We start from the raw sequence: 14,752 nt of genomic DNA on the forward strand, positions 1-14,752 counted from the left end.
CTCCTTCAGGGTCCTTTGGTCCGTGAGTTTTGGTGGACGGTCCACAGCTTTGTCCCTTACCTGTTTGGAAAGCTCCTCTGTCTTCATGGTGTTATCCGATTAGTGGTATTACAGACTCTCAGGACTCCATATGCTGAGGTCATGTGAAACTATGATTGAACACGGCTGGACCTTATTGAACCAATTATGTGAACTCCGAGGGTAACTGAAAGCAGTAGATCATATTATGGGTCTTCCTCGTGAAGCTGGACACGTTTGCAAGGAACTGTAGAAAGTGATCAGTAATGATTGAGCAAGATCAGAACCTTTAAAAACACCAGAAATTGAGAAGCGACAACTCACTGAGGACGCAAAACCACATTTATGATTTAGGATAAAATATCTATCCCCAAGTGAGAGACTGGCCCCTGGCGGGCCCCGAGTGGTCAACGGGTTTAAAGCAGTCATTAAAAACTTTAAAGAGAAAACATTCAGAATGTCAGCTGGTATTTTATTAGGAAAAAACAACAAAACATAAAAAAACAGGTCATTTATGTGGATGACATCACTGGTGACATCACAGTTGACATGACTCCGACAGCCACAGTTTGAAAGTTCTATCATAGGAGCTTGTGGCGATCAGCTTCCCATCAGGTGACACGTCGATGCCCATCACCTGCAAACAGCACGGACACTTTAATGCTGAGACGACTGCACCAATCAGAGTGCATCATTCATACAGACCAATCAGAGGTCATACCTTCCCCTCGTGTCCAGCAAGTGTCTTCAGCGGCATCCAGCCGGGGTGGCTCCAAACCTTCGCCGTGTTGTCATACGCGCCAGTCAACAAGAAGTGACCGTCAGTGGCTGAAAACAGGAAGTGATGTCAGAAACAAACAAAGCTGTAAAACAGTAAAATGATAAATGAAAACCTTATTTATGTTTACGTTGGAAGCGGACAGCTGACAGCAGGTTCTGGTGGGCGGGGACTGTGTACAGGCACTTCCTGTTACGCAGCTCCCAGACCTTACAGGTGTTGTCGCCACTTCCTGTGGCCAGGTGATGGCTGACAACAGAAGCAGACAGTCACCTCATCATAAAGCAATCAAACTGAATCTTTAAGGACATGTCTGCAACAACATCAATATTAATAAAGTTTTCTGTTCAAACTGTTCCAATTAAATATGAATTTAAGCAGTTAAAACTTATTTGGGGTTTAATATCGGACATATGTCTTCCTGGTATTTCTCTGCACTCATTTCTCATGGACTGTTTTCTGATTGGCTGACCCGTTGGGAGAGAAGTGCAGGCTGTAGATCTCCCTCAGATGTCCCTCCAGGAAAACAACACAGCGCCCTGTCCGCAGGTCCCACACCCTGCCAAACGCATCCAGCCCTCTGATTGGACGAGACACAAAAAGAACAGAATTAAAATCACGAAATGTGGCTCATTGTCCAAATTTTTTACATTTTCCTCAAACCAGAGGAGGAGCAGTGGCAGCTGTCCTCCAGCTCTGACTGATGACTGTCAGTTTCTCTTGTGTTCGTTCATTCATTCGACTTAAAGTGTTGGTGAAATAAAGACAATGCCTTATTTAGAGGCTGTATTGACTATGCCCTGCTCTTTCCCATTAAATGGATAAACGCGGATCTCGAGTGATCTAAATATCTTTCGAAGGACGCCAACTTTCGCCAAACTGTTCTTAGTGAGTAGATGAACGTATTTCATGCCAGAAATAAGGTTTAACAATATCTGAGTTCCCCTTTAACAGTGTTCCCTCATAACCCCGTCTTATCTGAACATTTTCTGATAACCTTTGAATTTACGTTACTTGACTTTTTGCTTCTGAGAAGAATTCTACACATAGAAGGTGTCTGTCAGAGAATGCTGTAACCAGATTTAAAGAGTTGATTTCATCATCCTTTTCTTCACTGCCATGTGCTGATATGACAGAGGACGACTACCTAAATTTTACTCCAGTAGAACTTGACTCTCCTGTTGACAGCACTATAGCTTCAATGCGTCCAACACTGGACAATGTTGCCCCTCTGAAAAGGAAGGTAATCAGTCAGAGGAGGTTGGCTCCTTGGTATAATTCACAGCTGCTTTAAAGCAGACTGAAGAAAGCTGGAGAGACAGTGGCGTTCCTCTAATTCAGAAGAGTCTCAATTAGTCTGGAAAGATAGTTTAATAACGTATAAGAAAGCACTTCGTAAAGCTAGAACTGCTTATTATTCATTATTGATAGAAGAGAATAAGAATAATCCCAGGTTCCTCTTCAGCACTGTAGCCAGGCTGACAAAGAGTCCGAGCTCTGTTGAGTCATGTATTCCTTTAACTATTTCATAAGTTAAATAAAACACATTACAAGTCCATTTAAAACGTGCACAGTGTACTTCAGAGCGTGTAGAGGCATGAGCAACTAGTCATTGAACACTCACCCAGTGGCAGCCAGCGAGCCGTCAGGATGAAAGCTCAGGTCATGAACTCCTTTACTGTGACCCTCCTGATGGAGAATTTCCTCCTGAACCTCCAGGTCCCACAGACGCCACGAGTTGTCATAACTGTATAAGCAGAGCATCAGGACTCAGAAAACCAAACCGCCACATTTACACCATCAGATGAGTTACTGCAGCAGCGCCCAAATGTCCCGAAAGGAGCGCAACAAACTCTGGTATGAAGGGGTGTTTACCTGCATGTGTTTACCTGTAGGTTAACCTGTAGGTTTACCTGTAGGTTTATCTGCATGTGTTTACCTGTAGGTTTACCTGTAGGTTAACCTGTAGGTTAACCTGTAGGTTTACCTGTAGGTTAACCTGTAGGTTAACCTGTAGGTTAACCTGTAGGTTAACCTGTAGGTTAACCTGTAGGTTTACCTGTAGGTTTACCTGTAGGTTTATCTGTAGGTTTACCTGTAGGTTTACCTGTAGGTTTACCTGTAGGTTAACCTGTAGGTTAACCTGTAGGTTAACCTGTAGGTTAACCTGTAGGTTTACCTGTAGGTTTACCTGTGTGTTAACCTGTAGGTTTACCTGTAGGTTTACCTGCATGTGTTAACCTGTGTGTTTATCTGTGTGTCTAACTCTGGAGCCAAACTTACCAGGTCGTTCCCAGGAATCTTCCAGAGGGGTGCCAGGACACCCGAGACACTCGGTCACTGTGACCTTCGATGTCAGCCACTGGCTCATCGCTACGGCAACACAGATTACCACTGGTCAGTTTTACAGCCGCTCATATATTCATTTCCTCCCTCCATTGTCTCCCCTTATCGTAGTCTCATCCCTCTCTATTTCTTCCTTTTTTGTCTCCTACCTCTCAAGGTTCCACAGCTTCACCGTCCCATCAGCAGCACATGACGCCAAGCTGACATCTGATTGGTCCAGAGAGACTCCAGCTTGCGGGCGGAACACAATGGCTCCCACATTGGTGTTGTGTCCTTGAGCCAATGAGAGACAGGGGGCGAGGTCTCAGTTAGAAAGAACACAGCTCTATAAATGTTGGTGAAATTCACCAAAAAATCTATTTTAATGTTTAAGGCGAGACACGGCATACAAAAACAGTGGTTTTTCATGCAGTGGTCAATTTTGAAATTTTGGGCTAGTCTACTCCGTCAATGTGTTCTTTCAACCTGCTATAAAGAAAACGCTGAAAACATACATTGAAATGCTTATTTTGTTACATTTTGTTTTCTCGTGGCAGTACATTTCGCCCGAATTTACCAAGAAGTTAACATTCCAACGCGCCACGCTTAGCTTAGTCTATTTACGGAAGTCTGTCATGACTGGTATCGTTGTAAAGCTCCGACTCTCTTCCACAATGATATGTAACGCAAATAATGGCACTTCCTTTCAATCAGTAAACAATCGTGAATGTCTAAAGGCGGATTTATAGCTAATGACAAACTCACATTGGCTACTGCTCGTTTCTGCTAACGTGATTCGCTCAGAAGCATCACATGGTATACTCTGACACTTCCGTGTGTGCCTAACACCGCAACTTTCAAAGAAACGAAAACAACAAAATCTTTTAGATTAGCTGATGAACCAGCACATCTGACCATAAACTGCCGTTAGGAAACCGAGGGGGAGTTAATGACAGCGCCACTGAATGTGCGACATCAGTGGCTGGTCATACATGAGGCACATCTCAATGAATTGATACGCAATATTGTATTGTATTCTATATTATTATTACTGAGGGTCTGGACATTTATTCTGTTTTTGAGAAATTGTTTCCAATACAAATGTATTAAATTCCCCTATTTAAAGCTTTAAATGTCGTTTTCTCAAAATAATTGTTTTGTATTTTTCCAGTATCAATATATGTAGCGCCTACTCACACCAAACTTTTGGATTTCTTACTAAATCATTCCTGGCCTGATTTATGTGCCATTATAATAAAAAAGATGGCGAAAATGTATGTTTTTAAGGCTATTGACAGTATATTTTGAATTCCAAGGTGATGAAAGCAGATATCCTGAAATCCTTCTGTAATTTTCTTTTTGTCTGGTGTGTTAACAAAATGAAAAAAGAATTTTGCACCTGGCTTTATCATATGTTCAGGTCTATCTACCAGAAATATATGCAAATTTGCCCATATTTATTGAGATAATGCATCATTTGCATAATTACCCTAACCCACAAATTTCAAAAACTTGTAATACATTTTTCTTCATAAGTTTCATGGTAATATCTATCATTTTAAAATGTTACCCTTTTCACCTGTGGTGTCTCGCCTTAACAACCACACTAGTTAAATTAAACCCAAGTATGTCATTAAACTGTTTGTGAACATTTCTAACCCTTAAATGAAAACCAACATGAACATGATTGACCATGTATGACGCTCCGCCCACCTCTGAGTGTGCGAATCAGGTTGCAGTCAGGGACAGACCACAGCTTACACAGTCCACTCCTGGGGATTAGCATGTTAGCATTATTTTCATTTTAACATTCTAAAAAATTCATGCTAATATTCATGTGGTCAGAACTTGTTACCAGGAAGCAGTGGCCAACATCTTGGAGTCTGGGCTGAAATGGCAGAAGCTGATGGGTCGATCATCACCAATCTGACTGCAGAAGTTGTTCAGATTCTGAAGAAGAAGAACATTTTTTCAGCCTTGGAACATGATGTGGATCAGAACATGGGACCGGGTTACAGAGCAGAACTGGGTCAGACTGCCTGTCAGAGAGGTGTAATTTAGAATCAGTTCATCAGAGTCAGACTTCCGGTCAGATGATCCACAGAACCAGAACGTTTACTATGAGGTTCTGATTCTTCTGTTAACTACTTGTTAAAGCTCTGAGCGCGCTCACACAATAAATATAATAAATATTGATCATTGGACTGCAGTCCAGCACAACTGATAACAGAAAACTGCAGTGTTAGAGATGCTGATTACAGTGGTTCTGATGACGTTTGTCGTGACATTTATTGTGATATGTTGTGTCGTGATTTGACACGTTGTGATATTTGTTGTGATGTGTGTTGTTGCGTGCTGTTGGTTGTGTCATGACCATTTTTTGTCATTGGTGGTGACCCGCATCGTGTCATTGGTGGTGACGTGTATCGTGTCATTGGTGGTGACCTGCATCGTGTCATTGGTGGTGACGTGTATCGTGTCATTGGTGGTGACCTGCATCGTGTCATTGGTGGTGACGTGTATCGTGTCATTGGTGGTGACCTGCATCGTGTCATTGGTGGTGACGTGTATCGTGTCATTGGTGGTGACCCGCATCGTGTCATTGGTGATGACCCGCATCGTGTCATTGGTGATGACCTGCATCGTGTCATTGGTGGTGACGTGTATCGTGTCATTGGTGGTGACCTGCATCGTGTCATTGGTGGTGACGTGTATCGTGTCATTGGTGGTGACGTGTATCGTGTCATTGGTGGTGACGTGTATCGTGTCATTGGTGGTGACGGGCATCGTGTCATTGGTGGTGACCCGCATCGTGTCATTGGTGGTGACCCGCATCGTGTCATTGGTGATGACCCGCATCGTGTCATTGGTGATGACCTGCATCGTGTCATTGGTGGTGACGTGTATCGTGTCATTGGTGGTGACGTGTATCGTGTCATTGGTGGTGACGTGTATCGTGTCATTGGTGGTGACGTGTATCGTGTCATTGGTGGTGACGTGTATCGTGTCATTGGTGGTGACGGGCATCGTGTCATTGGTGATGACCTGCATCGTGTCATTGGTGGTGACGTGTATCGTGTCATTGGTGGTGACGTGTATCGTGTCATTGGTGGTGACGTGTATCGTGTCATTGGTGGTGACGTGTATCGTGTCATTGGTGATGACCTGCATCGTGTCATTGGTGGTGACGTGTATCGTGTCATTGGTGGTGACCCGCATCGTGTCATTGGTGGTGACCCGCATCGTGTCATTGGTGATGACCTGCATCGTGTCATTGGTGATGACCTGCATCGTGTCATTGGTGATGACGTGTATCGTGTCATTGGTGGTGACGGGCATCGTGTCATTGGTGGTGACCCGCATCGTGTCATTGGTGGTGACCCGCATCGTGTCATTGGTGATGACCTGCATCGTGTCATTGGTGATGACCTGCATCGTGTCATTGGTGATGACCTGCATCGTGTCATTGGTGGTGACGTGTATCGTGTCATTGGTGGTGACGTGTATCGTGTCATTGGTGGTGACGTGTATCGTGTCATTAGTGGTGACGTGTATCGTGTCATTGGTGGTGACGGGCATCGTGTCATTGGTGGTGACCTGCATCGTGTCATTGGTGGTGACGTGCATCGTGTCATTAGTGGTGACGTGTATCGTGTCATTAGTGGTGACGTGTATCGTGTCATTGGTGGTGACGTGTATCGTGTCATTGGTGGTGACGGGCATCGTGTCATTGGTGGTGACGGGCATCGTGTCATTGGTGGTGACGGGCATCGTGTCATTGGTGGTGACGGGCATCGTGTCATTGGTGGTGACGTGTATCGTGTCATTAGTGGTGACGGGCATCGTGTCATTGGTGGTGACGGGCATCGTGTCATTGGTGGTGACCTGCATCGTGTCATTAGTGGTGACGTGTATCGTGTCATTGGTGGTGACGTGTATCGTGTCATTGGTGGTGACCTGCATCGTGTCATTAGTGGTGACGTGTATCGTGTCATTGGTGGTGACCTGCATCGTAGTCATTGGTGGTGACCTGCATCGTGTCATTGGTGGTGACGTGTATCGTGTCATTGGTGGTGACGTGTATCGTGTCATTGGTGGTGACGGGCATCGTGTCATTGGTGGTGACCTGCATCGTGTCATTGGTGGTGACGTGTATCGTGTCATTGGTGGTGACGTGTATCGTGTCATTAGTGGTGACGTGTATCGTGTCATTGGTGGTGACGGGCATCGTGTCATTGGTGGTGACGGGCATCGTGTCATTGGTGGTGACGGGCATCGTGTCATTGGTGGTGACGGGCATCGTGTCATTGGTGGTGACGGGCATCGTGTCATTGGTGGTGACGTGTATCGTGTCATTGGTGGTGACGGGCATCGTGTCATTGGTGGTGACCTGCATCGTGTCATTAGTGGTGACGTGTATCGTGTCATTGGTGGTGACGTGTATCGTGTCATTGGTGGTGACGTGCATCGTGTCATTGGTGGTGACGTGCATCGTGTCATTGGTGGTGACGGGCATCGTGTCATTGGTGGTAACCTGCATCGTGTCATTGGTGGTGACCTGCATCGTGTCATTGGTGGTGACCTGCATCGTGTCATTAGTGGTGACGTGTATCGTGTCATTGGTGGTGACCTGCATCGTGTCATTAGTGGTGACGTGTATCGTGTCATTGGTGGTGACCTGCATCGTGTCATTGGTGGTGACCTGCATCGTGTCATTAGTGGTGACGTGTATCGTGTCATTGGTGGTGACGTGTTGTTTTCTTTTGGTCGTGACGTGTGTTTGTGGTGTTGTGGTCTCACCCTTAGGCTCTTGTGCAGTTCTTGTTGGCGGATCGTCCGGGTTGATTCGTTAACTTCTTTCTGAGTGCGTGCAGCGTCCAGACGCCTCACTGCCCTAATGGACCAATTAAAACAGGACTTCTTGAATCTCAACCAATGAAATTTGCGTATATCAACAATCAGCTGAGGCTATGACCTTTAGTTTTCATTTTGTCAGTCTGTGTTTAAAACACCATCTCTGACATGTCACTGACTCCTGTTCAGCTTCTGGTGATTCTCGCCCAGCTTTCTTTGAACAAACAGCTTTGAAATTTAAACCAGTTTCACTAATGAAGGAGAAAGTTTCTGTGGCTTCCCAACAGCTGTTTCTGTACATTTCAGAGCTCTGAGAAGAAAAACTAAAGTAATTTTCTGTATGTTTATGTTGTGGAAAAAGTTTTACCAGTTCAGAGGCAGGTCCAACTCACTGACTACTCGGACCTCTGAACTGTGGTTTTGTCCATAAGAAACCCGATCCTGCAGTTGATGAGGTAAAGAAGCAGTTCAGTGAGCTTTATGTATGCTGCCTCTGAGGTCCATCAGGACTTCTGGTTCTGACTCTTTAAAACCCAGAACATGTGAACATGAACACAGTGACCCTGCCTCTCAGAACCAACCTGCTGCTTCATCTGAAGGAGGGACTCGTTCCTCTGGGTTTAAACACTTCATCACTGTTTCCTCATGAAGCTCAACTTTAAGCTTTAAACAACCAGTTAGCTTTTTACTCCCAAGATCTGATCATGACTATTTATCAGTGATGTCATCAGACAACAGTGAGAGCTGCTTCTTCTGCTGCTGCTTTTTATGTCTCTAAGTTCACCACATCACCCTTCCAGCTGTCAGGAATGAACTGGGTATCTGATATTAAAACAGTCTCCCTTAGATCCTTCGTGGGGGACTGTTCTTAAATCAGAATAAATGTGTTGGTGCGGTCTGATTTTTATTCCAAGGACCAATTACGCATCTATGGATCAACATGTTGCCACGGCAACCAACAAAGACATCAGTTAAAGTCTGGGGTGCCATAGCTCAGTTGGTCAGCAGGTGTCCCAGCCCGGAGCCCGTTGTCTTTCCCTAACCTCCTCGCCCCCCTCCTGTCAGGTAACGAACATTAGGAGCATACCTCTGATTGGTCAGTTTACCAACTACTCACCGTGGAAGAGAGTATCTGGCCAACCAGAGCCGAGCTTCCTTCAGGGAGACGGAGCCTTCATGGTACCACGTCTGCTGACACTGTGATTGGTCAGAAAGAACATGATGTAGTTTACATCATCAACCTCCAACCAATCCCAACCAGTTCTAGATGTCCTTCGCTGTTGTTTATATTCATCAGAGCCGCTTCTGTGACCTTCAGATTTACACCTGAGCCACATGATCACTGGACTCCACAGCAGCCTGCTGGTTCTGGTCCTCATATGGGACTGTGACAGTACTGACCTCGTCCTGGGATCTCTTGGCCCGCTCCTCGTCTTTTCTGGACTTCTTCAGAGCGTCGGGTCCGACCACGGATAGAACGCCACGCAGCCTGAACACAGAAACCACAGTTGAAACCGTTTCTCTGTGCATCGGCGCAGTCCGCCAATCAGATCCAGACCATTCAAACATGCTGCATAATGAACAATCCCACCTCTCCCGGCGGTCAGCTGGTCCCTCTCCAAACAACGTAATTGGCTCCCCCAGCGCTCGTAGGCCGGCCTTTACCTCAGCGTCATCTGTAGACACGGTGATCTGTCGCGCTCGCCGGCGCCGCTCAAACTCAGCGAGGGCTTCCTGCTGCCGCTCGCTGACCCGCTCCTCCATCTCCAGAGTCTCCCCTGGAGGGAATTTAAGGAAACTGAGTCACGACTATCCTGCAAACTTATCAGTGGAGATGACACACCCACCTGTCATGTGACTCACCACAGACTCACCTGTGCAGCCATTACAGGTAAAAAGGGGATTGAGGTACATTTCAGTACAATTAGAATCAGCAGAAAGTTAATTTTCGGTCAAAGCAGGTGTTTATTTATGTGTTTGTTCTGAGCCTGGTTCTGGTTCTGGTTTCTTCCTGTTAAAAGGCGTTTTTTTCTCTCCACAGTCGCCTCGTGCACACGCAGGACGAGGGATTGGAACGAAGTTTAGTTTCAGTGCAACCTGTTAGCTTCCTTAGCTAGGCTGAGTTAGTGTTCACAGAACACAACCAGAATTAATTGGATTGAACAGAACCAGAATCAATTGGGCTGAATCGACGACAGGTACCAGCGAGACGCATCTGAAAAGCCCGGCGCTCGCTAACACACCAGACATCAGATACTCTGGCTGCATCTGTGCGCACGTATTGCCTGATGCGCACGGACCAGACTATGAGTGCATGTGGGACTTTAATCGAGTCGAGTATTAGTTCCCTCTGTATTTAATACCTAACAAGCACCCAAAGTCACGCACAGAATCTTTACAAACCATTTATTACACATGTGGAACTATGTCCATAGTTTCTCCATGGCCATTTCCATGGAAACAGCTCTCTGCTCACCTGAGCCTTAATCTGGCAGCCATGGTAACATTTTTTCTAACAGTGACCAAAGGAGCTCACATGACTCACAGCTGAGAACATAGTTGTCCCACCTGAGGAGATGTTGATGTTTCCAGCCTTGATCCCCGCCTTGACTGCATCACTTCCGGTCGCCGTCTGCGAGCTCAGGCGCTCGCGCTCCTTCTCTTCTAGGCTGCCATAAAAAACACGACTTCTCTTCACCGCTGGAGCGGCGTCGTCCTCGTCCGACATCCTTTTTGTTTCTTTGATTTCTTCTGCTGCTAAAAAATAAACAAGATAAACAAAAAACAGGAAGTGAAACAAAAGAGTAAACAAACTGTTTTCAAACATTGAGGATTTTGTTTTCTAAAATTAAAACATCTGAAGAAGTCCCTTTTTAACAGCTTGATGACATCAGATGAGTCGCATAAAGGTCGGCCAACCCGAAGCTCTCGAGACAATGCCAGCCGGGGAAAATATCTGCTCATGGTTCTGCTGGGTAGGCCCAGGTATTAAAACGGACCCACTCGGTGGTTGAGTTTTCTGACCAACGCTGTGACGTCTTCTTCTACGAATAATAAACTGCAGCCTGGTCTGATTTTAACGGAACCACTTTGTTCCTCCTCTCTGAGCACTACCTCTACCTGAGTCTCTGAGCAGCCATGGCGGTCTGAACATGTGAGGTCCGTCGCCTCACGCACGCGCCTTGTTCTTGTCACGTTTCCGGTGCATTTTCCGGTATTTTCGGTGGAAATTCTAAGTTAGTTTGAGATTTTTGGACAAACTTACCGCTGAGGACGAACGAAGCTAAAGCGTCTCTGAGCGCTGTGACCCGGATGTAGTAGGGTTTCAGTTTCCGGGTCAAAAGTCCTTCTTCCGGCTAATACATCCACAGCAGTGAACAAACTCCGGAGATAAAAGCCAGCAAACCCTGCAGCAGGTCACCTATCCGGTTACCGAACACCTGCTGGTTCCGAAGGTTCGGATCCACCGCGGAGCTGCGTGAGGAGCGTCCGATTGGCTCCGTTAAACCACGTGAGGACAGGTATTAGCACGTTGGCTTAGCCTACTCTCTGACTGTCTGTTTATTTGTTTTTTTAAGTTCGTGGCGCGGGCCAATAAACGGCTGACAGTGCTGACGTAACTGTCTCTGAACACCTGACGTTGGTCGGAACCTCAGTCTGGGCCAGGGCCGGCCTGCTCCTTTATGGGGCCCGAAGCAGAGTTCAGTGCAATGCTGAACCGTTCGTTATATTTGATCATTTCAGACGCTGTAAATGTAACACACCCATTGATTCTCAGTATTTGTGGTTGGTTCTGTGTCATTTTTAAGTATCAATCAATCAATTAAATCAATTTCCTTTATTGTCATTGTACACAGGATACAACAAGATTGCAATGGCTCTAAACACATTGCATACAACAATCCAAACAATAAAGACAGTGTTTAGAAATATGTAAACGTGAATACTAAAGTTAAACACAGTTAACCAGTTTAATTTGTTTTTTAAAATCTGGAACAGATGTGAAATAATGAAGTCCTACTATAGTATAGATATAGATGGACAGCCCTCCTCTTCTTGCTGCTGCCTCCCAGCAGACCACAGCGTAGAAGAGGGCCGGTCTGTTCAGAATGATCTCAGAATATGTGACAAACTTTATTCAGCCGGCAGATGACACCATTTTGTTCTCCGTGCTGAAACGTCATCACTCTAAATCCTTTATCGAGCCATTCATCTTTTCTCAGTAAAGTAATCAAAGGTGGTGATCAGTAATCTCATTAATCGTTGTGTGCAGGTCAATCAGAGGTAATTTATGAGAAGATGCTGAGGAGGAAGCCGACTCGTTTGGAACTGAAGATTGACGACACAGAGGAGTTCGAGAGCGTCAAAAAGGAGCTGGAGGTTGGGATCAATGATTTATATATTTAACTTATTGATAACGTCCACATTGATCAGATGTCTCCTGATCAGTTAGAACTGTTCGCATTGATAAACAATAACAGTCAGTATTGATCAGGGAAGCTGAGGCCTGTTTCAGAGAGAAAGGTAACGTAAACTCTCGGTCAGTTACCGTAGTAACAGAACCTAACCAGGTCAGAACCAGGTTTTCCTCAGTGAACCTCGAGTTTCTCTCTGTCTCCGCCCTCTTTCAGCCACACCGTTTGATTCCCTCATTCGTTCAGTCAGCAGGTTTTGGTGTAGCCCAGTTCTTCTAGTTCTGGAAGTCCGTCAGACACAGCAGGAGGCGACTAAAGGTGCAGCATTACTGCGCAGAGAAGGAAATAGTCTTCAGGAGATGGTTATCAGACAGATGTTTTAGCATTTCCAGACAATTATCTTTTTGAGCAGCACCATCAGAATCTGTGACAAAAGAAAAAAAGACATAAAAGGCAAATATTTATATGAATAGGCTTAAAGAGAGACATCCATAGGCCGGTTACATTTTATAAAGGCACTTGTGTGTTGGGGGGGGCTCAGAGGATGAGCTCCCTCCAGGGACCCCCCCAGCCTCTGGCCTTGCAGTATCCTGCTTTAGGTGCAGCTGCTCTGCCTCCGTCAGGTGAAGGTGCCCCCACCCGTTTACAGGCTTCTTTCTGCTGGTAGGAGTCTGGGTTTAAATAGGTTTAATTACTGAACAGAACGTGATACAGATGAAGACATTTATTCTGTTTGGATAGAACAGCTGCAGTCAAACAGCCGAATGAATATGAACTTTTCAGTGTAAAACAGGAGGTTCCTCCATGCCGAGGTCTGCCCTGAACAACGTTTTCATCTTCAGCTGCTGCTCAGTGCGCTTCTCCCCTGTGGGATTTCTCCTAAATTAAATAAATTAACAGGCCGCCATTCAAGCAGTTTCTCTGTAATATTATTGATGCAAAGGACAACATTTAACCTCCCGCTCTGACCCGAGCAGCGATGCCCCCCCCCACGTCTCCCTCTCTGTCGCAGCTGCAGCGCGTTCAACTTCTTTCTGAAAACGTGTTGAAACTCGCCGTATGAGCGCATTAAGATTAAGATTCGCATTAAGATTAAGATTCGCATTAAGATTAAGATTCGAGGTTGGTGCAAAACGCAGCCTTTCTCCCCGTTGCCATGGTGACTCATCGAAGCGGGGCGCCTTTGCTTTTTATAGCTGTGGCGCTTAACTCAAGGTGAAACTACTCAGAGTTAACTAAACTAACTGAAATCCGCTGTTCTGGAACCGGAAACTCAGTTTTTTATCTCAGAGTTTGTTGAACCTGCTTTGTGAAACGGACCCAAGATCTAAACATTTTGTTTGTTTTCTGTTCAGGCCAGGAAGCGTCAGCGAGAGGAGGCGGAGTCAGGAGGTGGAGGGGCTTCTGTCATCGGTGCTGACATGATGGGGGGTGGAGCCTCTGCCTCAGCATCATCCTCTACAGCATCTAGGGCGGAGCTTATCAATGAGCGAATCGGCTACAAACCCCACCCCAAACCGGCCACGCTGCCGACTTTATTTGGAAGTTTACAGTTTTAATAAACAAAGTTTGAAAAGAAAGCTGATGTTTGTTTGGAGTAATTTGAAGTTCTTTGTGATGTTTACAAACAAACTAACCAATCAGAAGCCAGGTGGAACCCAGAGAACAGCTGATTACCTCCTAAAGTCCCAGACTCACCTGAAGCAGCAGCAGTAACTCGAACTGCTACCAGATCTTCTTCTGCTGGTTTTGTTCTGTCAATGACGAAGTCCAGAAGCAGTTGTTGCTGTTCAATAAATAAATGCAGTTTGCTGAATCTCTGCTTTCCAAGTCTCTGTTAGTGAATGACTTGATTTGTGATCACCATATTGATATATTGATATATCTTGATAACTCCCTCTGACTATCTAAATGTTCACGTTCCTCGAACCACAGGCAGAGGAGGAGTGGCAGCTGACGTCAGATCAGGGTTACTAATCAGTCCTAGACCCAAGATTGGTCTTTTTAATCTCTTGATTCTCCGTTTTTTCCAATGTGGAAATCACAAAAACCTCTTCTACTTGTTTTTGTGTATCATCCACCTGAGGGGAGTTCCACGAACATAGCTAAAAGAAGCCAGGCTGTATCAGGAAAGCCTCGCTCTAACACCATTTCCCAATTAAGCCTCAAGTCGTTCCACTCAGACATTTCAGCTGCATCTAATCGAGCCTGATTCAAGCGAGGCTTACAAAGCCGGGCTATGTGCCCGAGGAACGTAAGAAGCCAAAGATTGCTGATGGAGCTGAATGATGAGTTTAAACGTGTGATCAGCAGAAAAGGTAATCAGCTGCGATCAGTAAAGCGAGGGAAATGGCCGCAAACA

General features: G+C 45.6%; 2 protein-coding genes across 2 annotated transcripts; one reads left to right on the forward strand and one right to left on the reverse strand.

Moving 5' to 3' along the window:
• Positions 1 to 469: 469 nt before the first annotated feature.
• prpf4 (pre-mRNA splicing tri-snRNP complex factor PRPF4) lies at positions 470 to 11,307 on the reverse strand. The gene is made up of 15 exons (XM_072371540.1): positions 11,241 to 11,307; positions 10,544 to 10,732; positions 9,567 to 9,753; positions 9,377 to 9,464; positions 9,093 to 9,172; positions 7,922 to 8,015; positions 4,977 to 5,071; positions 4,835 to 4,893; positions 3,292 to 3,415; positions 3,080 to 3,169; positions 2,421 to 2,543; positions 1,269 to 1,376; positions 927 to 1,045; positions 740 to 846; positions 470 to 655 (listed from the first exon to the last, which is right to left on the reverse strand). Exons 2-15 carry the CDS (start codon positions 10,701 to 10,703, stop codon positions 557 to 559), a joined length of 1,533 nt encoding a protein of 510 aa, XP_072227641.1. The 5' UTR covers positions 10,704 to 10,732; positions 11,241 to 11,307; the 3' UTR covers positions 470 to 556.
• A 7-nt stretch (positions 11,308 to 11,314) lies between these two features.
• cdc26 (cell division cycle 26 homolog) lies at positions 11,315 to 13,970 on the forward strand. The gene is made up of 3 exons (XM_072371541.1): positions 11,315 to 11,496; positions 12,249 to 12,355; positions 13,746 to 13,970. Exons 2-3 carry the CDS (start codon positions 12,275 to 12,277, stop codon positions 13,947 to 13,949), a joined length of 285 nt encoding a protein of 94 aa, XP_072227642.1. The 5' UTR covers positions 11,315 to 11,496; positions 12,249 to 12,274; the 3' UTR covers positions 13,950 to 13,970.
• Positions 13,971 to 14,752: the final 782 nt, after the last annotated feature.

This window comes from Leuresthes tenuis, unplaced genomic scaffold (assembly GCF_036924035.1).
Source record: "Leuresthes tenuis unplaced genomic scaffold, fLeuTen1.0.hap1 SCAF_19, whole genome shotgun sequence".
NCBI classification, from domain to species: Eukaryota; Metazoa; Chordata; class Actinopteri; order Atheriniformes; family Atherinopsidae; genus Leuresthes; species Leuresthes tenuis.